Raw genomic sequence first — 25,745 nt, 5'->3', positions numbered from 1 at the left:
TAGCACAGCAAGCAGAGAATACAGATATATAGCAAATCACTTTCTATCATGGCTCACAGATTTTTATATGGTATTACAAGCTGATATTCTGCATGACTGCCCCTAGCAAAGAACACGAAAAAAATAAAATAAAATAAAACAAACAGCGTTATTTAGAGGAACCAGTACTAGCTTCCCCCCCACCTTCCAAAAGCCGTAACTTCTTTGTTTTTTTGTCGACATAGCCGTATGAGGGCATGTTTTTTGCGGGACAAGTTGTAGTTTGTCAGGGCACCATTTATTGTAATGCATAATGTACTCGGAAGCTGAAATAAGATTATTTGTGGGGTGAAATGGGAAAAAAACAGCAGTTACGCAATTTTTTTGGGGGGGTGGGGGGGGTGGTTGGGCTTGCGCAATGGCTTGTTTGAGGGGGCGCACCCCCTGATCCTAACAATTTAAATGCCGCGGTCACGATTGACTTCGGGTAGGAACACACACAACTTAAACACTGCGGATTTTCCGCAACGGATTGATTGCGGAAAATCTGCAGCCTATTACAGTAGCAGCAGTGTCGGTGAGATTTCAACAAATGTCGTCCCCACAGTGCGGTAAATATCTGCTGAAATGTCGACACATAAATTGACCTGCGGGGTGCGGTTACTTCAATCGCAGCACGTCAATTAATTCTGCGGATACGCAACTCTTCTGTTGCGGGTTTACCCACTGAATACAATGGGGTGATTGAACCCGCAACAAAGCAGTGTGTGTTGCGATATTTGCGGCGGAATCACAGCGATGCGCCGCAAAAATTGCAGGTACAAAAATAATAAAAATACAGAAAGATATATATATATATATATATATATATATATACCCAGAGTTCCCTGCTTCCCTGGATGACGCTGTGTGTGTTCCTACCCTTAGGCCTTATTCACACGAACGTGTCTGCTTTGCGTGTGTAAAAAAATGCAGCGTTTTTCTTGTGTTGCTGTTCCGTGAGACATCCGTGTACAGTGCGTGTCTGCGTTTTTTACGCGCGTATGTCACACGTTATTTACGTCAGCAAAATAAACTGAAGGTGTTTTTTCTTTTTCTCATCCATTTCTTTAGCAACTGTTGCGTGAATCACAGACAGCACGCGGATGTGCGTCCGTGTGCTGTCCGTGATGTTCACGCACTCATTGACTTCAATGGGTGCGTGATGCGCAAAAAATGTACAAGAATAGGAAATGCAGTGAGTTTCACGCAGCGGACAAACGCTGCGTGAAAAACACTGAATGTCCTAATGGCCCCATTGAATTGCATAGGTCCGTGTGACGTCCGGTTTTTTAACGCACGTAACACGGAAGTGAAATACGCTCGTGTGAATAAGGCCTAAGGCATAATTACACGTGCGACGCGCGTACTTTTCACGCGTGTCGTACCTACCTATATTAGGCTATGGGGCAGTGCAGACAGTGCGTGAGTTTTGCGCAGCGCGAGTGCGTTGCGTAAAACTCACAACATGTCCTTTCTTTGTGCGCTGTTCGCGCATCAATCACTTATTGAAGTCAATGGGTGCGTGAAAACCACGCATGCCGCACGGAAGCACTTCCGTGCGAACTGCGTGGTTCGCGCAACAGCTGTCAAACTCTGAATGTAAACAGAAAAGCACCACGTGCTTTTCTGTTTACAAACATTCAAACAGAGTGTTATAATGATGGCGGCTGCGCGAAAATCACGCAGCCGCGCATCATATACTGATGACACACGCAGCTGTTAAGTGACTTTTGCGCACGCAAAACGCCGCGTTTTTTGCGTGCGCAAAACGCACACGCTCGTGTAAATCAGGCCTAAAGGTGTTAAACGGGCGGAATCAAAGTGAACTTTGATTCCGCCCGCTGGAGTGAGGTGTCGGACAGCTGTCACCTGCCGAGTATGGAGAGCGCTCAGCCGTTTTTTGCACGCGTATGTCATCCGTATCTCACGTGTTTTTTACGTCCGCAAAATAAACTGAAGGAGGTGGTTTTCTTTTTCTCATTTCTTTAGCAACAATCCGTGTGCTGTCCGTGATTTTCACGCACCTATTGACTTCAATGGGTGCGTGATGCGCAAAAAACGCACACGTATAGGACATGCTGTGAGTTTCACGCAGTGGACACACACGCTGCGTGAAAAACACTGAATGTCTGAATGGACCCATTGAATTGCATAGGTTCGTGCGACGTCCGTTGTTATAATGCGCGTAACACGGACGTGGAATATTCTTGTGTGAATAAGGCCTAAGGCCAATTTTTGCTTCCCATTCATTTCGGACGTTCTTATTCCCGCTAGCTGATTTTTATAGCTAGTGGAAAAAAGAAGCGTCCTGCTCGATCTTCGGGCAGATTACGCCCGAACCTCCCATTGAAGTCAATGGGAGAAAGCGTCTCCCTGCTCATAGCAGGAATAGCTCCGCGACAGATTTTGCGTCGGGACCCGCCACACAAAATCCACCATGTGAACAGGGCATTACAGTCACATTGTTTGTTTGATTAGTAAGTCTCTGTCATTACTGACATTACTTTCATGTCTACCTCCTGTTTAAATAAAAAATAAAATAAAGCATGACTTATAATATTGGTTATATTTTCAACATAACCAGTGTTCTTTTTTTCTCTCTAAAAACATTGCAGCAAGTTATATCTAAGGCCTCATGCACACGGCCGTAAGGGTATGTTCACACGATGAGAGGCATTTACGTGTGAAAAGACAGACTGTTAGCCTAAGGCTGGGTTCACACGACCTATTTTCAGACGTAAACGAGGCGTATTATGCCTCGTTTTACGTCTGAAAATAGGGCTCCAATACGTCGGCAAACATCTGCCCATTCATTTGAATGGGTTTGCCGACGTACTGTGCAGACAACCTGTAATTTACGCGTCGTCGTTTGACAGCTTCTTTGCCACGTAATTTGAGCTGTTCTTCATTGAACTCTATGAAGCACAGCTCAAGATTTACGAGCGTCTCAGACGCCTCGTAAATTACGAGGAGGAGCATTTACGTGTGAAGCGAGGCAGCTGTAAACAGTCTGTCTTTTCACACGTAAATGCCTCTCATCGTGTGAACATACCCTTAGGGTTTTTACTGTCTGTAAAAACAGATCCGACGGCTACGGATACACATCCGTAGCCGTCCACAATTGCGGAAGTGCCAATAGACTTCTATGGACGTGCCGTAATTGTGGACAAGAATAGGACATGTTCTATGTTTTGCTGATTATTTACATCTGTAAATATACGTGGCCGATAGAAATGAATGGGTCTGCAATTTCATCCATAATTACAGATACTGTAATTACGGATGAAAGTTACTGTCAAGGCAGGAGGTCCACAAACCTTTATAGGTTTGGAGCCACTTTCAAATATGACAGGTGGTGTTGAGCCAAATTAAATACACCCCTTCCCGCCGCAGCCATTTTTCAGATTTTCACTTTCGTTTTTTTCCTTCCCACCTTCCAAAAGCCATAACTTTTACATTTTTTCGTCGCTATAGCTGTATGAGGGCTTGTTTTTTGCGGACACGTTGTAGATTTTCACTGCACCATATACTGTACCATGTAATGTAGGAGGAAACTGGAAAACATTTCTTTGTGGGGTAGAATGGTAAAAGACCAGTAATTCCTTTTATTTTTTGGGGGTATTCTTTTACAGTGTTCACCGTGCAGTAAAAACGGCATGTTACCTTTATTCTGCAGGTCAATATGGTTATGGTAATACCAAATTGATATAGTTTTTTTTTATGTATTACTACTTTTACAAGGAAAAAACTGATGGTTAACCCCAAAGGGTATGTGCACACGTAGTGACCAAAAACGTCTGAAAATACGGAGCTGTTTTCAAGGGAAAACAGCCCCTGATTTTCAGACGTTTTTTGAGCAACTCACGTTTTTCACAGCGTTTTCGCTGCGTTTTTTACGTCCGTTTTTGGAGAAAACGGCTCCAAAAACGTCCAAAGAAGTGTCCTGCACTTCTTTTGATGAGGCTGTATATTTACGCGTCGTCGTTTGACAGCTGTCAAACGACGACGCGTAAATGACAGGTCGTCTGCACAGTACGTCGGCAAACCCATTCAAATGAATGGGCAGATGTTTGCCGACGTATTGTAGCCCTATTTTCAGACGTAAAACGAGGCATAATACGCCTCGTTTATGTCTGAAAATAGGTTGTGTGAACCCAGCCATAGGGCATGTGCACACGGTAGCAGGCTTTTACGTCTGAAATGACAGACTGTTTTCAAAGAGAAAACAGCTGCCTCGTTTCAGACGTAATTGCTCCTCCTCGCATTTTGCGAGGCTTCTCTGACAGCCGTAAATTTTGAGCTGTGCTTCATTGACTTCAATGAAGAACGGCTCAAATTACGTCTGAAAGAAGTGTCCTGCACTTCTTTTGACGAGGCTGTATTTTTACGCGTCGTCGTTTGACAGCTGTCAAATTACGACGCGTAAATGACAGGTCGTCTGCACAGTACGTCGGCAAACCCATTCAAATGAATGGGCAGATGTTTGCCAACGTATTGTAGCCCTATTTTCAGACATAAAACGAGGCATAATACGCCTCGTTTACATCTGAAAATAGGTCGTGTGAACCCAGCCTTAAGGACGCAGCCTAGTTTTGGCCTTAAGGCTCAGAGCCCATTTTTCAAATCTGACATATTTCACTTTATGTGGTAATAACGTCGGAATGCTTAAACCTATCCAAGCGATTCTGAGATTGTTTTCTCGTGAGACATTGGGCTTCATGTTCGTGGTAAAATTTGGTCGATATATTCAGTGTTTATTGGTGAAAAATTGCAAAATGTAGAGAAAATTATGAAAAAATAGAATTTTTCAGAATTTAAATGCATCTGCTTGTAAAACAGACGGTTATACCACCCAAAATAGTTACGAGTTCACATTTCCCATATGTCTACTTTAGATTGGCATCGTTTTTTGAACATTCTTTTATTGTTCTTGGACGTTACAAGGCTTAGAACATAAACTGCAATTTCTCATATTTTTAAGAAAATTTCAAAAGCCTTTTTTTTAAGGTACCTCTTCAGATCTGAAGTGGCTTTGAGGGGCCTATGTATTAGAAACCCCCATAAAACACCCCATTTTAAAAACTAGACCCCTCAAAGTATTCAAAACAGCATTTAGAAAGTTTATTTTAACCCTTTATGCATTTCACAGGAATTAAAGCAATGTGGAGGTGAAATTTGCAAATTTCATTTTTCTTGCTGAAGTTCAATTTCATTCAATTTTGTTCTGTAACACAGAAGGTTTTACCAGAGAAACACTACTAAATATGTATTGTCCAGATTCTGCAGTTTTTAGAAATGTCTCACATGTGGCTCTACTGCGCTCGTGGAATAAAACACAAGCCCTAGAAGCAAGGAAGCACCTAGTGCATTTTGAGGCCTCTTTTTTTTATTAGAATATATTTTAGGCAGCATGCTAGGTTTGAAAAGGTGTTGAGGTGCCAAAACAGTAGGAATCCCCCAATAGTGACCCCATTTTGGAAACTACACCCCTCAAGGAATTCATTTATGGTTGTTGTTACCATTTTGACCGCACAGATTTTTCACAGCACCTATTTGAATTGGGCTGTGAAATTAAAAAAATGAAATTTTTTCCAATAAAATGTCATTTGTGATAAAAATGTCTTATTTTCAAAGGGAACCAAATACCCCATTTTGTTGCCCAATTTGTCCTTAGTACGGCAATACCCCATTTGTGGTGATAAACTGCCGTTTGGGCCCATGGGAGGGCTCAGAAGGGAACGAGCGCTGTGTGTTCTTTGGAGTGCAGATTTTGCTCGTTTGGTTTTCGGGTGCCATGTCACATTTGCAGAGCCCCAGAGGTATCAAAGCAATGGAAACCCACCAGAAGTGACCCCATTTTGGAAACTACAACCCTCAAGGAATTCATTTATGGGTAATGTGACCATTTTGACCCCATAGTTTTTCACAGAACTTATTTGAATTGGGCTGGGAATTAAAACAAAATTAATTTTTTCCAATAATATGTAGTTTTGGCTGAAAATGTCTTATTTTCACAAGAAACAAAATACCCCATTCTGTTGCACAATTTGTTCTGAGTGCCGCAATACCCCATTTGTGGTGATAAACTGCGGTTTGGGCCCATGGGAGGGCTCAGAACAAAAGGACCATCATTTGGCCTACTGGGGATTTTCTGGTGCGAAGTCATGTATGCAGAAAGACCTGAGGTACCAGTACAGTTGAAACCCGCAAGAAGTGACCCCGTTTTAAAAGCTGCACCCTTAAGGCATTCATCTAGAGGTGTAGTGAGCATTTTGACCGGAGACATACACCCCATAAACTGTAATGTGGGTTCTCCTGGGTACGGCAATACCCTACATGTGGCTGTTATCAGCTGCCTGGGCACACAGAAGGGCCCAGAGGGGAAAGACGAAGGGGGATAAGCTGTGCGGAGTACATAAGGGTAAGTAAAATTGTGGTAAATTATAAACCAAGGGATGTATGATAAATTTTAAAACACTCTTTCATACAGAGCTCTGGTTTTTCGGGACACGTGTCACATTGATATATTGTGTCCTTCCTTATCCCCCTCTTATAGAAGACTTTGCACCTCTTTTGACTTTTTCCCTTCTTGCCAGTTTGGGGAACTTCTCCTGGAAAGTGTTGCCCTGGTACGATGCATGTGGCCTCGCTTCCAGAAGTACCGGGTGCCCCCCCCTTCTTGGTCCCTAAAGATTAGGTTCTTGATAATCACCTCTTGAAATTCCAGGAAAGTTCCCCTATGGGCTGTACACCGACGTAGCACATACGCATTGTACAATGCCATCTGTATGATGTGCACGGCCAGCTTCTTATACCACACCGCATGGCGCTGTAGGGCTTCAGGACTTGATCTGACAAGTCCACCCCTCCCATGTACCTATTGTAGTCCAGGATGCAGTCTGGTTTGGGGGTCTCTGTACTGGTACCTCGTACTGGTACATGGGTACTGGTGTGGCCATGTATTGTTGTCAATACAAGGACATCTCTCTTGTCCTTGTACCTGACACACAATATGTTGCTGCTAGAATGTGCCCTGCTCTTACCCCTTCTAAGTGTTGGCCCAAGCAGAGTCTTAGGGAGGCCTCTCAGATTTCTTCTAGCAGTGCAGTATGCCGCAGTACTGCTGGAAGCGAGGCAGTTGAAGAGTAGGACGCTGGTATAAAAATTATCCAGGTAGAGGTGGTAACCCTGGTCCAGCAGTGGGTGCACCAAATCCCACACAATTTTTGCATTAACTCCCAGTAAGGGGGGGCACTCTGGGGGCTGAATACTGCTGTCCTTCCCTTCATATTTTCTAATTCTGTAGGTATACCCTGATGCACTCTCACACAGCTTATACATCTTCACGCCATACCTTGCCCTCTTACCCGGCTGGCACTCGCGGAATTGAACCCTCCCTTTAAAATGTACCAAGGACTCATCAATAGAAATACACTTCTCGGGGGTGTATGCTTGGGAAAACCGGGCACTGAAACGGTCTAATAGGGGTCTCCGTTTATACAAATGGTCAAAACTGGGCTCATCTCGGGATGGGCACGGCTCATTATCAGTATAATGTAAGAAGCGAAGTATTGTCTAATTTATTTATTTTTTTAGGTTACAGTTCAGTTCTGAAGTTGCTTTGAGGGGCCCAGATATTAGAAACCCCTATCAAACACCCCATTTTAGAAACTAGACCCCTCAAAGTATTCACAACAGTATTTAGAAAGTTTATGAACCCTTTAGGTGTTTCACAGAAATTTAGAGCAAAGTAGATGTGAAATGTACATTTTTTTTTTTGGTCAGAAAATCCCCTTTATACCATTTTTTTTTATAACGCAACAGGTTTTATCAGAGAAACGCAACCAAATACGTATTGCCCAGATTCTGCAGTTTTGAGAAATATCCCACATGTGGCCCTAGTGCGGTAATGGACTGAAGCACCGGCCTCCGAAGCAAAGACGCACCTAGTGGATTTTGAGGCCTCTTTTTTTATTAGGCACCATGTCCGGTTTCAAGAGGTCTTGTGGTGCCAAAACAGTGAAAACCCCCCAAAAGTGACCCCATTTTGGAAACTAGACCCCTTGAGGAATCATTGTCGTTTTCTTGGGGTGCATGCGGCTTTTTGATCAGTTTTTATTCTATTTTTAGGTGGAGTGGTGACTAAAAAAAAACAAATCTACTATTGTTTTTTTATTCTATTTTTTTTACAGCGTTCACCGTGCGCTACTATAAATGGCATATTCTCTTTATTCTGCGGGGCAATACGATTACAGCGATACCAGATGTTTATAGGTTTTTTTTATGTCTTAGGGCGTTTGAAAAAAATAGAAAAAGTTCCGGCTCCCAGATTATGGCGATGCAAAATGTGCAGAGCGTTCCAAAAGCGGATAAGATCGGGTGCCATTTATAAGTGCGACACTGGCCACAGATCTGTGGATTATTATTTACTTACCCCATTATTATACCCTCTTATTATGCCCCTGATGTACTCTGCTCAGCCTACATGTACCCCCACATTATTAACTGAAATACCAGCAAAACGCCAGAGCTACTACCAAGCAAAATATGCGCTCCAAAAGCCAAATGGCGTCCCTCCCTTCTGAGCCCTACAGCGTGCCCAAACAGCCGTTTACGTCCACCGATATGGCATCGCCATACCCGGGAGAACCCTGTTAATATTTTATGTGGTATTTGTGGCACAAACTGGGCACAACATATAGTGCACTAAAATGACACATCAGTGGAAAATTTTAATTTTCACTCTGCACCATCCGCTGCGCATTAAACCCTTCGCGCACCATGACTTAATAGCATGTCGTGGTGCGGGGGGTTATATATGGAGCATCTCACGTGCTGAGCCCGCGCCATACGCTGCGGGTGTCAGCTGTGTATTACAGCTGATACCCGGGACTAACGGACAAAAACAGCGATCACGCTGTTACAGGAGCCTGTAAAAATCAGAATATACTGCAATACATTAGTATTGCAGTGTATTCTACCAGTGATCTAACGATCGCTGGTTGAAGTCTCCCAGGGGTTCTAATAAAATATGTAAAAACAAAAGTAAATAGTTATCAGTGGAAAAAATTAAATAAATATTTAAAGTCCAAAAAGAAACCCTTTTCACATTTTTTCTCTAAAGTAATGTAAAAAAATACACAAAATTGGTATCGCTGCGTCCGTAAAAGTCCAAGCTATTAGAATATACCATTATTTAACTCACACGGTAAACGCCGTGAAAAATAAAGAATTTTAAACAGCAAAATCGCAGTTTTTTGGTCACCCTGGCTCTACTAAAAAATGTAATAAAAAGTGCTCAAAAAGTCTTATGTACCAAAAAATGGTACCAATAAAAACTACAGCTCGTCCCGCAAAAAATATGCCCTCACACCACCCTATTGATGGAAAAATAAAAAAGTTGTGGCTCTCGGAAAGCGGGGAGGAAAAACGAAAAAGCAAAACATGAATCAGTTCGTAAAGGGTTAATTACTTTCTAATGAAAAACCATTTATGACCACATGTGGGGTATAGCCGTACTCGGGAGAAATTGCTTTACAAATGTTGGGGTGCATTTTCTCCTTTATCCTTTGTGAAATTGAAAAAATTCAACATTTTAGTGGAAATAATGTTGATATTAATTTTCACGGCCTAATTCTAATAAATTCTGCAAAAGACGTGTGGGGCCTAAATGCTCACTATAGATAGATTCCTTAAGTGGTGTAGTTTCCCAAATGGGGTTACTTTTGGGTCGCTTCCACTGTTTCGGTCTCTCAGTGGCTTTGCAAATTCGACATGACACCCAAAAACTATTCCAGCTAAATTTGAGCTCCAAAAGCCAAATAGCGCTCCTTCCCTTCTAAGCCCCGATGTGGGTCCAAACAGCAGTTTATTACCACATATGGGGTATTTACGTAATCAAGAGAAATTGTTTTACAAATGTTGGGGTGCTTTTTCTCCTTTATTCCTTGTAAAAATTAAAAATGGCTACCTTTTTTCAGAAAAAAAGTAGATTTTTACCTTTAGGCCTTATTCACACGACAGTGAAAAACGGCCATGTGATGGCCGTCCTTTTAACGGCTTTCACATGGCCGTTTTCAGAACAATGATATTCTATGGGTGCATTCACACGGCCGTTTTTTTAACGGCCCGTGAATAATGGCCGTCAAAAAATAGGACATGTCCTATTTTTGGCCGTTTTAACGGCCTGACGGCCCCCATAGAAGTCAATGGATCCGTTTTTAACGGCTGTCAATACATGTAACAACCGTTAAAAACGGATCTGTTACATGGGGACTGGCAAGGGAACTACTAGTTCCCTTGCTGGCTATCGTTGGCATACTCACGTTTGCGGCGCTTCTTCACGTGTGGTCACTCGTCTTCATGGGTTTGAAGGCGCCTCGATGACGTCATCGCCCCGTCGCGCTGCCTTGCCAGATCCCGTGCAGACGAGTGACCACAAGTGAAGAAGAGGAGAGACGGCGCTGCTCTCGTGAGTATGTGGCACAATCTACAGGGAGGCTGGTGTGGCATATACAGGGAGGCTGGTGTGGCATCTACAGGCAGGCTGGTGTGGCATCTACAGGGAGGCTGGTGTGGCACAATCTACAGGGAGGCTGGTGTGGGATCTACAGGGAGGCTGGTGTGGCATCTACAGGCAGGCTGGTGTGGCATCTACAGGCAGGCTGGTGTGGCATCTACAGGCAGGCTGGTGTGGCATCTACAGGGAGGCTGGTGTGGCATCTACAGGCAGGCTGGTGTGGCATCTACAGGCAGGCTGGTGTGGCATCTACAGGCAGGCTGGTGTGGCATCTACAGGGAGGCTGGTGTGGCATCTACAGGGAGGCTGGTGTGGCATCTACAGGGAGGCTGGTGTGGCATCTACAGGGAGGCTGGTGTGGCATCTACAGGGAGGCTGGTGTGGCATCTACAGGGAGGCTGGTGTGGCATCTACAGGGAGGCAGGTGTGGCATCATATACAGGGAGGCGTGTGGCATATACAAGAAGGCTGTGTGGCATCATGTACAGGCAGGCTGGTGTGGCATCATGTACAGGGAGGCTGGTGTGGCATCATGTACAGGGAGGCAGGTGTGGCATCATATACAGGGAGGCGTGTGGCATCATCTACAGGGAGGCGTGTGGCATATACAAGAAGGCTGTGTGGCATCATATACAGGGAGGTGTGTGGCATCATATACAGGGAGGTGTGTGGCATCATATACAGGGAGGTGTGTGGCATCTACAGGGAGGCTGTAAATATTGTCTAGGTGAACATGTGACCTTCCTTTGGTTGTTTTCAGGGGGCTGGGACAAAAAAAGCCTGACCAATGAAATTCATCAGTTTTTTTAACGGCCATGAAAAACTGATGCAAAATGGATGTCAAACGGCCATTAAAAACGGACAGATGGACTTGAAACGGATGAAAATTTAGAGACAAACTGATGCAAAATGGCCATGAAAAACTGACAGTTGATCAGTTTTAAATGGACATTTTTTTTCACTGTCGTGTGAATAAGGCCTTACAGACTAATTCAAATGAATTCAGCAAAACAACTGTGGGGTCAAAATGCTAACTATACCCATAGATAAATTCCTTGAGGGGTATAGTTTCCAAAATAGGGTCACTTTTGGGGGGTTTCCACTGTTTTGGCACCACAAGACCTCCTCAAACCTGACATGGTACCTAAAATATATTCTAAAAAAAGGAGGCCCAAAATCCACTAGGTGCTCCTTTGCTTCTGAGGCCGGTGCTTCAGTCCATTAGGACACTAGGGCCACATGTGGGATATTTCTAAAAACTGCAGAAACTGGGCAATAAATATTGAGTTGCATTTCTTGGGTAAAACCTTCTGTGGTACAGAATTTTTTTATTACAAATGAATTTTCGAAGAAAAAAAATGAAATTTGTAAATCTCACCTATACTTTGCTTTAATTCCGGTGAAACGCCTAAAGGGCTAAAACACTTTGTGAATGCTGTTTTCAATACTTTGATGGGTGCAGTTTTCAAAATGGGATGACTTCTGGGGACTTTCTAATATATAAGGCCCTCAAAGCCATTTCAGAACTGAACTGGTCCCTGAAAAAATAGCCTTTTGAAATTTTCTTGAAAATATGAGAAATTGCTGCTAAAGTTCAAAGCCTTGTAACGTCCTAGAAATATAAAAGAATGTTCAAAAAACGATGCAAACATAAAGTAGACCTATGGGAAATATAAACTAGTAAGTATTTTGTGTGGTATTACTATCTGTTTTACAAGTAAATACATTTAAATTTAGAAAAATGCTAATTTTTGCTAATTTTCTCTTAATCTTGGCGTTTCTTACGAATAAATATTGAATTTAACGTCGACATTTTTTCAGTATCATAAAGTACAACATGTCACGAGAAAACAATCCCAGAATCGCTTGGATAGGTAAAAGCATTCTGGAGTTATTACCACATAAAGTGACACATGTCAGATTTGCAAAAATGGGGCTGGTCCTGAAGGTCAAAACAGGCTTAGACACTAAGGGGTTAATACTTTTAAAACGTTTATTTTCTTATTTTTACACCTTTTTTTTTAACTTTTTTTTTACTTTATTACTTTGTCCCATTAGGGGACTTGAGGGCAGGAGGCCCTGATCGCAATTCTAATACACTACACTACATGCGTAGTGCAGTGTATTAGAACTGTCAGCTACTCAATGACAGCAAGCATAGTGGGTCCTGACTTTGTCAGGACCCACTAGGCTTCCGTCTATGGCATAGCCGGATGCCATTGTTTGTTGTCCAGTTGCCATAGTCACCATCGCCGGCAGCTATCGTGTAGCAGGCCGGCGATGGCAGCTTAACCCCTAAAAAGCCGCAATCTCTATTGAACGCGGCTTTTAAGGGGTTAATCAGCGGGGACACCGCGATCGGTCCCCGCTGTAGGAGCTGTGACAGCTGCTGTACAAGACAGCAGCTGTCACAGCTCCTGTATGTGTCGGGAGGACGGCCGAAACGGGCGTTACTCCCGAGACGTACTATTAGGTCATGGAGCGCGAACGATAGCTACCATGACCTAATAGTACGTCCAGGAGCGGGAAGGGGTTAAAAATAATTTGTATTTTATCGCCACATTCTGAGATCCATAACAGTTTTATTTTTCCGTGGATTAAGCGGCATGAGGGGTGGACTGTAGTTTCTATTGGTATAATTTTGGGGTACATGAGACTTTCTGATCACTAGTTATTTAATTTTCTATGGGAGATGAAGTTACCAAAAAACAGTGATTCTGGCAGTTTCATCTTTATTTTTTTTTACGACGTTCACCATGTGGATTAAATAATGTTATATTGTAATAGTTCAGACTTTTACCGATGCGGTGATACCAGTTATGTTAATTAATTGTTAACATTGTGCTGGGAGAAAATGGGAAAACGTTTATTTATTTTTAGCTTTTTATATATATATATATATATATATATATATATATATATATATATATATATATATATATATATTGTGTTTATTTATTTTTAGGTATATTAAAAAAACTTTATTTAACAGAGATTAGGAGATTTGAACCAGTGACCATTGGATCGCTTACGTGATATACTGCAATATGACTAGTGTGTTGCAGTATATCTCAGTCTCCTATAAAGCCCTTCCGGAATGGTAAACTAAAACTCTTCCAAAAAAAACACAAGCTCTCATAACCTACGTCGACAGTAAGAAAACAAATGATTTGAAAACAAAAGTAGTAAAAAAAAATAAAAATATATATATATATATTTGGTAACGCTGTAATCGTATTGAACCGCAGAATAAAGGTAACATGACGTTTTAATTGCACGGTGAACACCGTAAAAAATGAAGTGCAAAAAAGAATGGAGGAATCGCTGTTTTTTTCATTTTCCACCCCACAAATCATTTTTTTCCCGTTTCCTAGTACATTATATGGTACAATAAATGGTGTCATGAAAAACTACAACTCGCCCCGCAAAACTCGACTATATCGACGGGAAAAGTAAAAAAGTTATGGCTTTTAGAAGGTGGGAAGGAAAAAATGAAAAATCTGAGAAATGGCTGTGGTGGGAAGGGCTTAAGACCTAAATAGGCCATGTCCTTGAGGTTTTGATGCACTACAACCAATAACAAAAACACAATAAAATTATTACAGAAACTTTATTGGCCTATAAACTTACCTTTCTGTGATTAGGACTGTTCTCACTCTTATCCGCATTGACACTCAACCTTTGAACTATTGATTGCTTTGTTTTTGTACTGTATATGGTAAAGGTGTAGTCCAACATAGTTAGTCCAGGCTATGTTTACTAGATATACAGACGCCTAGTAATAGCACCAGATACAAGGTAACGTTTTAACCACACTTATAAAATGTGTGCTTTGCACTGATAATATTTCAATATCACTGCACATCTATACATCATCCAGCCATTAACAATCTTGGCTTAGAATAGTATGCCGTCAAAACAGGTCTATCAAACTATATTTATTAGGACATACATTTAGAGTTTAAAAATAGAAAAAATTATTACAACAAGTTTGCTCACTGCGTTAATTCATAAAATTGATTGATTCCACTTCCAAATGTTGTAGGTGCTTGAAAATACTCCCAGAGAAATCCTGAGTCGACAGCAGGCATACAAGGCAATTGAAGTGGACAATGAATGGTGTATCCAGCACTCAGTATAAAAAGTCATTTTAAAACAGAAAGATTAAAACAAAAATCCCGGGACCATGCTTACGTGTTTCAGACCGCTAGGGTCCTTAGTCATAGCTTGACTGATACACCATTCATTGTCCACTTCAAATACATTTAGCGTATGTTCACACACAGTGTAAACACTGCAGATTTTCCATAACTGATTTCACTGCGGAAAATCTGCAGCATAGTACAGTAGCAGCAGAGTGAAAGTGATTTGTAAAAATGTCATCCACACGCTGTGGAAGAAAATCAGCTGAGAAACCGTTCGAAAATGTACTTGTGGTGCGTTTTTTTAATTCATGTCAATTTATGCCGGGAAATCAACAAAAACGCAGCATAAATTGACATGCTGCGGAATTAAGTACCGCAGTGCAGGTCAATTTTTTAATGTTTACGCTGCGTTTTTTCCCCGCTGTGTGGGCATGAGTTTTTCTGAATCTCATCCAGTTTGCTACTACTGTAATAAATGCTGCGGAATTTCCAAAGGGTATGTTCCTACACTCAGGAAATCTGCAGCAGAATCTCTAAAAAAAATGCTGGTAAATCTGTCACAGAAATCCACATCAAGTGCGTTTTTACCTGCGGATTTAGTGTTAAACATTAGTTATAGAAAAGTATATGTGCACCTGTAGATTTGCATATATAAATAGTGTTGTCAGGGGCAACCCCAGAGCCATAGTCCCGGGCAGAGCACTACTAGCACTCTGCCTGGGACTCCTGCTCTGCTCCTGACATCACTGTCAATATATGGATAGTGATGTCTGGAGCAGAGCTGAAGTCCTGGTAGAGCTGAAGTACCACACAGCCCCTGTCTGTAATGACGGGGTAGGGAGACAGACAGGAGAGCCCTAATCTACCCGCCACTCAGTCCCTGCCTACTTGCAATGGCCCGTCCTAGGCGATGGCTTACAACTGGGCGACGGTCCCTACTCTCACTATGTGCACGACAGACAGACAGACAAAGGTACAAAGAAGCTAAGGGAAAAGGGGCAGATGCCCACGGCAACACCGTGAGCAACAAGAGTAGTGAACGAGCCGAGTCAAACCAGGAGTGTACGAGGTACCAAACGCAGAGCAAGAGAGTAGTCAGTAAAGCCAGGGTCAATATGAAGCGGAGGACAAATAGTACAAGCAGCAGCAGCAGAGCCAGGAAACAAGCAGAATCACAGGCAAAGGAGAAGCAGGAAATGAAGGTATAAATAGACAGGGGGCGGGAGCTAGCTCCGTCTGGCCAGGCTGTGATAGGCTCTCCCACTCCTCAGTCTCCCAGCCTGAGTGGTAGACGAAGGTGTCACTCTATTAGGGCAGATACAGACGGACGTTGCGTTTTTGCGCGCGCAAACAACGCAGCGTTTTGCGCGCGCAAAAACCATTTGACAGCTGCATGTGTCATCCGTGTATGATGCGCGGCTGCGTGATTTTCGCGCAGCCGCCATCATAGAGATGAGGCTAGTCGATGCCCGTCACTGTCCAAGGTGCTGAAAGAGCTAACTGATCGGCAGTAACTCTTTCAGCACCCTCGACAGTGAATGCCGAACACAATATACAGCAACCTGTTAAAAAAAAAGAAAAAGTTCGTACTTACCGAGATCTGCCCTCCCGGACCGTTGCCTTGGTGACGCGTCCTTGGTGACGCGCCTCTCTTGACATCGGGCCCCACCTCCCTGGATGACGCGGCAGTCCATGTGACCGCTACAGCCTGTGCTTGGCCTGTGATTGGCTGCAGCTGTCACTTGGACTGAATTGTCATCCCGGGATGTCAGACTGGAGGAAGAAGCCGGGAGTTATCGGTAAGTCAGAACTTCGTTTTTTTTACAGGTTCATGTTTATTGGGATCGGTAGTCACTGTCCATGGTGCTGAAACAGTTTAACTCTTTCAGCACCCTGGACAGTGACTATGTCCTGACGACATTTTTTTGCCGGGTTCGGCCAAAACGAGTTCGGCCGAACCCGGTGAAGTTCGGTTCGCTTGTGCGGGTTCGCTCATCTCAAAGACACTCCGTTTGGATGTTCGGAAACAGAAAAGCACGTGGTGCTTTTCTGTTTACATTCATCCTTTTGACAGCTGGTGCGCTGTTTCAGTCGGTTCGCACGGAAGTGCTTCCGTGCAACCTGCGTGGTTTTCACGCACCCATTGACTTCAATGGGTGCGTGATGCGCGAAATACGCAGAGTTATTGAACCTGTCGCGTTTTGTATGCAGCGAACAAACGCTGCGCAAAAAGCACGGACTGTCTGTACTGCCCCATAGACTTGTATTGGTCGATGCGTGGCGCGTGAAAACCACGCGGCCCGCACGGACTGAATACACGCTTGTGTGAATCCCCCCTTAGACTTAGGAGCAGGTGCAGACTGACTAACCACGGGCGTCGACACAGAAGCTGTGTCTGGCAGATCCTTTACACCCTCCCTGTAGGTAGCGCCTTTGGGGTTCCCTCTAGGAGTGGAATCCCCAGCCAGAGTATTGACGGAGCTCTGGCTGGGGAATCCGCTTCAGGAGAAGCCCCTGACGTCACTGTTCATATATAAATAGTGTTGTCAGGGGCAACCCCAGACCCATAGTCCCGGGCAGAGCGCTACTAGCACACTGCCTGGGACACTGCTCTGCTCCTGACAACACTATCCATATATGGACAGTTATGTCAGAGGCTTCCCCAGAGACGGAGTCCCAGAGCAGAGGCGCAAGCGCTCGACCTGCGATTCCTTCTATCCTCCTGACATCACCTGACGGCACTTGCCTGGGTTTGCCGGGTGCTGATACCAGCCCTGCACACAGCATCTCCGCACAGAACATGCAGCATAAATTGAAAAACTGCAGAATTAAAAAACGCAGAGCAGAACACTTTCCACACGACTTTTGTGCGTCTTTTTTCCTCAGCATGGGCATGAGATTTTCTAAATCTCATTAAATTTGCTGCTACTGTAAATGCTGCTGAACTTCCACACAGAATTCCTTTGCAGAAATTCCGTTGTGAATATTCCGTTGTGGAAATTACGCAGCGCTTACGCTACGTGGGAACTCAGCCTTAGACTCAGTTCACATGGGACGGATACGCTGCGTAAAAACACGCAGCGTGTCCGTCCTGTATACCGCAGGGAATTTTGGGCGAAACACCACACCAAACTGTAGTGCAGTTTTTCGCCCGGAATGTCCGCTGCGGAAAACTGCAGCACTTAGCCCTCTGTAATGACTTGACGTTCTTCACATCCAAGGTGCCCCCGTGCGGGTTCCGTTTTAACGGATCCCCATAGACTTGTCTATGGAGGGATCCGTGAAAACGGAACAAAATAGGACATGTTCGATTTTTCAACAGACCCTTTACACGGTCCGTTGAAACAATGGCCATGTGAACAGCCCATTAAAATACATGCGTCCGTGTGATTGTTTTAACGGCTGTCACATGGACGTACTCTACGTTCGTCTGAATTTGTCCTTTGGGTATTGTTAAATGATGCCTGTATTTCTCTGAGCAATACATTCTGTCTTTGGCTTGGATCAAGTCTTGTTTGTAGTTAAGGGCCTGTTCACATCACCGGTCCTTTCCGCTTAGGGGTTCCGTCTGAGGTTTCTGTCGGGTCAACCCCTCAACGGAAAGGCAAACGAAAACCTTAGCTTCCGTTTCCCTCATCATTGAACTCAATGGTGATGGAAACCTAGCTAATGATTTCTGTTTGTCACCGTTGTGACAGGGTTCCGTTGTTCTCTACAGAACCAATAGTGCAGTTGACTGCGCTAATGATTCTGTCAAAATAAGGTAACACTTGCACAACGGCGACAAACTGAAACCATTGGCACCGGATCCGTCACTATTGAAATCAATGGTGATTGAAACGGAAACCTATGGTTTCAGTTTGTGTCAGTCAGGGCTCCGTTCCGACAGAACGCTCCGTCGGAACAGAGCTCTGAGACAGATGTGAACGAAGACTAAGGTCTCATTCCCACTTCAGTTATTTTCTTTCGGGTGCTATCCAGTTTTTTAACTGATATCACCCTGACACATTAATTTCTATGGGGCCATGCGCACTTCAGTTGTTTTGACGGTTCCGTTCATCCGTTCCGTCAAAAGTAGTGCATGTCCTACTTTTGTCCATCAAAAACGTAAAAAAAAATGACTTTTTCACGGATCCGTTGCTAAACAACGGCAGGGCGTGCCAAAGTTCCCTGCCTTCGACACACTAGAAAGACCGTTTGAAACGGAAGACAAACGGAAGCACAGCATCCGTTTTTACAACAGAACAACGGAACGGACGTGGAGTGACAACGGACACACGGATCCGTTTTAAACGGACGTGAAAATGGTGAAGGATGTGTGCATGAGGCCTAATAGTGGCATCAATAGTGGCATCATGAAAGCTTCTTATTTAATAAAGAAGATATATCAGGAAAACAATTGTTAAACAAATATTTGTGCTAGAAAGAAACAAAAATGCTAATGTTAAGGCCCAGTTCACAAAGAGTTTTTTTTACGCTGATTCTTGATTTCAATGGGAGGTGGAGGCATTTTTTTCTGTGGCGGCTTTTATCCACTCGCGGTAAAATAAAGCGGCATGCTCTATTGCCCGTGGTGCTAAAACTGCAGGCAGGTGAAAATCTCAGTTTTGAGGCAATTTTTTTCTGCCTGAAAAAAAACCTCTGTGTGAACAGGGTCTAAATATATATTTGTAATGGCTGTTTTGGGATTATAAATTTGTTGGAAACGTTTACAAAACTTTAAATTTCTTTTCTCTACCAGAAAGTGAACCCTGAAGTGGACCTGTTTTTACAGGAGCTCCGGCAAAGGGTAAAGATTGGTGTGGTGGGCGGATCCGATTACTCAAAGATTGCCGAGCAGCTTGGAGATGGAGATGAGGGTAATGCAATTTTTGGCTCTGTGCCCCAGGTTTCAGGAATTTAGGGATTTAACCGTTGGTCCAAAAGCATTGTACAGACACCATACAAATAGACTAGTTTAGTTACCGAATGTCTTGACTGCCTGTGTTGTTAAGCATTATATTGTTTGTAAAGTCTTTAATATTAAGAAAATTATATCTTGTGTGTGGATATATATCTATATATATATTTCTCAATCATCATGTGCGTGTTAGGTTTGGTTTAAGCCCTTCCCATTTGTCATAAGCATACGTCATGAAAAGCCAGTGCTTCCCGCAATTTGTCTTAGGCTATATTCACACGCTTAACAAAAAACGGCTGTAAAATACGGAGCTGTTTTCAAGGGAAAACAGCCTGATTTTCAGCCGTTTCTATGCATCAAGCGTTTTTTGATGCGTTTTTTTTGTGCAGTTTTTGGAGCTGTTTTTCTATTGAGACAATGAAGAATAGCTCCAAAAACGTCTCAAGAAGTGACACGCACTCCTTTTTTACAGGGCGTTTTTTTATGCGCCGTTTTTACAAACGCCCCGTGGGAACCAAACGCCGTTTTCCCCATTGAAATCAATAGGCAGTAGTCTAGAGGCGTTCAGTCCCCATATTTTGAACTGAAAATAGGCCGTGTGAACATACCCTGATACTTACGACAAATGGATGGCCCGGGCTCAGAAGCTGAGTCCGTGCCATCTTATCCGCGTGTCATTTGTATGTTACAGTTGACATCCTGTTGTAATGGCGGGGACCAAAGTTAGCTCCGATCCCTGTCATTAACCCCTAAATACAGCAGTCTAAAGCGACTGCCACATTTAAGGAGTTTGTAGCCAATCGCCACCCAAGCAACGAGACTGGCCTCCCGGTCTGTCGGCTACTGAAGCCTCCTAGGCCCTGCCTAAAGGCGGGGCCTAAAAGGCTTCAGGTAGCGTCAGGGGATGGCAGGGGCTCAGGAGCTGAGCCCGCATCATCAGCTGACACCCTGCTGTAACGGCAGGGGCCTGAGCTAGCTCTGGTCCCTGCAATTAACCCCTTAGATGCATCGATCAAAAGCGATCGCTGCATCTTAGTAATTTGCCCGCTGTCTGCTATGGCAAGTCCAATAGCACATTGGGGCCACACGTGGAATATTTCTAAAAACCGCAGAATTTGGGCAAAAAATATTGAGTTGCGTTTCTCTAGTAAAACTTTCTGTATTACAGAAAAAATGGATTAATATAGAATTTTTGCAAAAAAAAAAAAATGAAATTTGTAAATTTCACCTCTACTTTGCTTTAATTCTTGTGAAACGCTTAAAGGGTTAAGAAACCTTCTAAATGCTGTTTTGAATATTTTGAGGTGTGCAGTTTTTAAAATAGGGTGACTTACGGTGGTTGTATTGTATGGGCCCCTCAAAGCCACTACACAACTGAAATGTTCACTATAAAAATAGACCTTTACCATTTTCTTAAAAATGGGAGAAATTTCTGCAAAAGTTCTAAGCCTTGTAACATTCTAGAAAAATAAAAGGATGTTCAAAAATTATGCCAATCTTAAGTAGACATATGGGACATGTTAATTAGTATCTATTTTGTGTGGTGTAAACTATCTGTCTTACAAGCAGATACATTTAAATTTATAAATTTAGTGTTTTTCACAATTAAATACTGAATGTATTAACCAAATTTTACCACTAAATTGTAAATTTTTTTAAAAAGTGGAAGAACAATAGTGGTATCGATTGTGCTATTGAAACTTATAGCTTATACACAATTTAGCATTTAGCTTGCCAAATACTTGATTTCCATTCCATAATGTATACAGCAGGATTGCTCAGGATCATAGGAGTTACACAGTGGTATTCTGCCTGTCTGTATTTCTAAATACAGCTCCTGCTCCTACGCGTTTCACCAGGTTTACTGGCTCGTCAGGGAGATAGTGAGCATGACGGCGTGACAGATAGTGTGGCAATGGCCAGGGACAGGTTCCAGAGACAACTGGGTCGTGCTTTTTAGAATATACACTACCGTTCAAAAGTTTAGGGTCACTTAGAAATTTCCTTATTTTTGCAAGAAAAGCAGTTTTTTTCAATGAAGATAACATTAAATTAATCAGAAATACACTCTATACATTGTTAATGTGCTAAATGACTATTCTAGCCGCAAACATCTGGTTTTTAATGCAATATCTACATAGGTGTATAGAGGCCCATTTCCAGCAACCATCACTCCAGTGTTCTAATGGTACATTGTGTTTGCTAACTGTGTTAGAAGGCTAATGGATGATTAGAAAACACTTGAAAACCCTTGTCCAATTATGTTAGCACCGCTGTAAACAGGTTTGCTGTTTAGAGGAGCTATAAAACTGACCTGCCTTTGAGCTAGTTGAGAATCTGGAGCATTACATTTGTGGGTTCGATTAAACTCTCAAAATGGCTAGAAAAAGAGAGCTTTCATGTGAAACTCGACAGTCTATTCTTGTTCTTAGAAATGAAGGCTATTCCAAGAAACTGAAGATTTCCTACAACGGTGTGTACTACTCCCTTCAGAGGACAGCACAAACAGGCTCTAACCAGAGTAGAAAGAGAAGTGGGAGGCCCCGCTGCACAACTGAGCAACAAGACAAGTACATTAGAGTCTCTAGTTTGAGAAATAGACGCCTCACAGGTCCTCAACTGGCAGCTTCATTAAATAGTACCTGCAAAACGCCAGTGTCAACGTCTACAGTAAACAGACGACTCCGGGATGCTGGTCTTCAGGGCAGAGTGGCAAAGAAAAAGCCATATCTGAGACTGGCTAATAAAAGGAAAAGATTAATATGGGCAAAAGCACACAGACATTGGACAGAGGGAGATTGGAAAAAAGTGTTATTGACAGACGAATCGAAGTTTGAGGTGTTTGGATCACACAGAAGAACATTTGTGAGACGCAGAACAACTGAAAAGATGCTGGAAGAGTGCCTGACGCCATCTGTCAAGCATGGTGGAGGTAATGTGATGGTCTGGGGTTGCTTTGGTGCTGGTAAAGTGGGAGATTTGTACAAGGTAAAAGGGATTTTGAATAAGGAAGGCTATCACTCCATTTTGCAACGCCATGCCATACCCTGTGGACAGTGCTTGATTAGAGCCAATTTCATCCTACAACAGGACAATGACCCAAAGCACACCTCCAAATTATGAAAGAACTATTTAGGGAAGAAGCAGGCAGCTGGTATTCTATCTGTAATGGAGTGGCCAGCGCAGTCACCAGATCTCGACCCCATAGAGCTGTTGTGGGAGCAGCTTGACCGTATAGTACGCAAGAAGTGCCCATCAAGCCAATCCAACTTGTGGGAGGGCCTTCTGGAAGCATGGGGTGAAATTTCTCCCGATTACCTCAGCAAATTAACAGCTAGAATGCCAAAGGTCTGCAATGCTGTAATTGCTGCAAATGAAGCATTCTTTGACGAAAGCAAAGTTTGAAGGAGAAAATTATTATTTCAAATAAAAATCATTATTTCTAACCTTGTCAATGTCTTGACTATATTTTCTAGTCATTTTGCAACTCATTTGATAAATATAAGTGCGAGTTTTCATGGAAAACACAAAATTGTCTTGGTGACCCCAAACTTTTGAACGGTAGTGTATATTTGCTTCTAAGTAGGAGGGTATAATGGGAACCAGCCCATTGTTTCATTACGGGGAATATACAATAACTTAAAGTACAATGTGTCATGAGAAAACAATCTCATAATCACTTGGATAGGTAAAAGCATTCCAAAGTTATTACCACATAAATTGAGACATTTCAGAATTGAAAAATGAGGCTTTGTCGGGAAGGTCAAAAATGGCTGCAGCGGGAAGGGGTTAATGTTTTTTGATTGCCAAATGGGGCTCTACAATATTTGTTAGTATACTTAAGGTTTAAATTGTGTTTAGTTTAGAATCTTCCCCCTGTTAAATAATGTTGTGTGATGCTATATTTCTTACAATGGTAATAGGATGAGGTGATATTCACATTCTTGCTCTTTTTGACATGAGTCACGTTAATAAAATAGAAAGAATAGTGATGTTGTAGCTGAAACTCAATATTGTGATCTTTCCATGATGTTTTCCACTTTCTGACAACTGATGGCCTATCCACTGGATAGGCCATCAGTATATGATCGGTGTGTATCCGACACCCGGACCCCACACTGATCCACCACTCCGGCTGCCTCCGAGCACCGGATGATGCTGCTGGAAACAGAATGCTCCGGTCAAAGAACAGCAGCCAGAGTTGCGGATCGGTGCGGGGTCCAGATGTAGGACATGCACCGATCATATACTGATGACCTATCCAGTGGATAGATCATCAGTTTTCTGAAAGTAGACAACCTCTTTAAGGTATAAAAATTAGTATACATAAAACCTAACTTTTACTGAATCAAACAGATAAAAAAAAAGGAAAATATTCTTACCAAAGGAATAGTTATTATGATAAGTGGATACTAATATCCCACCTTGATATTCCCTAACAAGTCACACTACCTAATTAGAACATCGGCCCCAAAAGGGACAACCCGACCTCTGACCTATCCCTAGATACCCTGTTGTGCTCTTTGTTTGGGTGTTGCCCGGATAGCAGACCTGCATTACCCAATATATTGTGTCAGGATGTACAGTGGAATGTCAGTGGATGGACCATGCAGAGAACAAGGAAACCTTTAAATGTCTCTCGAGAAGCTTCCTAACCCTAGAGACTCCAACTGACAGGCTGGGCTGTCTTGGAAGCCAATATGTGGGCTTATGAACCATTTGGGACTTATGAAAATAGCAGCTGACATGAAATTGTCTGGAAGCCAGTTTGATTATGCCATTACGCTTCCAGGCATTGCTCTTTCACGTGGAGATAACTGTGCTATGGACTTTATTGACATCATTTCCGGTCAATGAACTGTAGGAAATGTACTAGAACAAGTGGCTCCATGTGGGCTGCTAGTGAAGTGGCTAGAGACCTGTGTAGACCGTTACTCACCTCTCCCAGATCCAGCACCGAAGCCTGGCGTACATAAGTTGGAACGCTGAATGCGATTCAGACCTTTTCATCCAATGTTAGTACCTGATGTAACAAATTCACTTTTGACTTAAAGAGGCTCTGTCACTAGTTTAGTAATGCCTAATCTCCTAGCTAATCTAATAGGTGCCGTCACACTGATAATGCTAGTGAAAATTGTGTCCCAAAAGTTATGAGCTGTTTTCTAAATATTTAAATGAGCCTTTATTAGACAAGTGGCTGTCAACACCAGCGATTCTCCTGAGGTGGTGGGGGGAAGCGTGATCACTTCAAACAGCCATATCTCGGGCTGTGGACCACCTAGAACAGCGCTTCTGGAGGCATACGAAGGAGGAGATTGTAATCTTTCATATGGCACCAGGATCGCAGTTCTCTATCTACCGGAGATATCGCCAGTTGTATACATCGTCTGGAATGGAAGCTGTATACCATGAGATCACGCTGTGTTGCTGGGCAGGGAAGGGGCAGAAGCTGTATGACGATTGGATAGTGTCATACAGAAAACATTACACCGCCCAGAGTGAAAAGAAAGAGTCACCTCCTATTTGGCTATTAGTGCCAAATTAGCATATTTAGAAAAATGCTCATAACGTTGCAAATAATAAACGTTTTTTTAAAACAAAAATCACGCTAGTTATCAGCAGCAAAGCGCTAATTAGATTAGTTTAAAGATAGGGAGTTAATAAACTGGTGACAGAGCCACTTTAATGGGCACAAATTCCCACAGATACTTCAAATCTTGTGGAAATCCTTCCTAGAAGAGTGGAGGCTGTTATAGCGACAAAAGGGAGCCCAACTCCATATTAACACCCATGGTTTTAGAATGGCATGTCCAACAAGCGCATATACAGTAGGTGTGATGGTCAGGTGTCCACATACTTTTGGCCACATAATATTGTGTATCTAGCATGTTTATATATATATATATATATATATATATATATATATCCCTGCTTCATTACTGATCACTTGTATCTTGTGTCTCCCTATGTAGTAATTAAAAAATTTGATTATGTATTTGCTGAGAATGGGACTGTTCAATACAAAGATGGCCAGCTCCTTTCAAGACAGGTAAGATTATAATAGTATATATTTTCCAAGTACTGGTGTGGTTTAGGTAACTAGTAGTAAATATGTATTATTCTCCATTATATTTGAAATAACCTGTGTGCATGTAAACAT

At 42.7% G+C, this 25,745-nt stretch overlaps 1 protein-coding gene across 2 annotated transcripts in view; it reads left to right on the top strand.

Annotated features, from left to right (window-relative positions):
• Positions 1 to 25,745, top strand: part of PMM1 (phosphomannomutase 1) — a 93,450-nt gene that overhangs the window by 9,330 nt on the left and 58,375 nt on the right. For both annotated transcript variants that reach the window (XM_075833592.1, XM_075833593.1), the window contains exons 2-3: positions 19,427 to 19,544; positions 25,558 to 25,634. In XM_075833592.1, coding sequence (XP_075689707.1) covers positions 19,427 to 19,544; positions 25,558 to 25,634 — 195 coding nt within the window. The remainder of the gene's footprint in view (positions 1 to 19,426; positions 19,545 to 25,557; positions 25,635 to 25,745) is intronic.

This window comes from Rhinoderma darwinii, chromosome 7 (genome assembly GCF_050947455.1).
Source record: "Rhinoderma darwinii isolate aRhiDar2 chromosome 7, aRhiDar2.hap1, whole genome shotgun sequence".
NCBI classification, from domain to species: domain Eukaryota; kingdom Metazoa; phylum Chordata; class Amphibia; order Anura; family Rhinodermatidae; genus Rhinoderma; species Rhinoderma darwinii.
The sequence above is the reverse complement of the archived record's forward strand: the minus strand, read 5'-3'. Positions and strand labels throughout refer to the sequence as shown.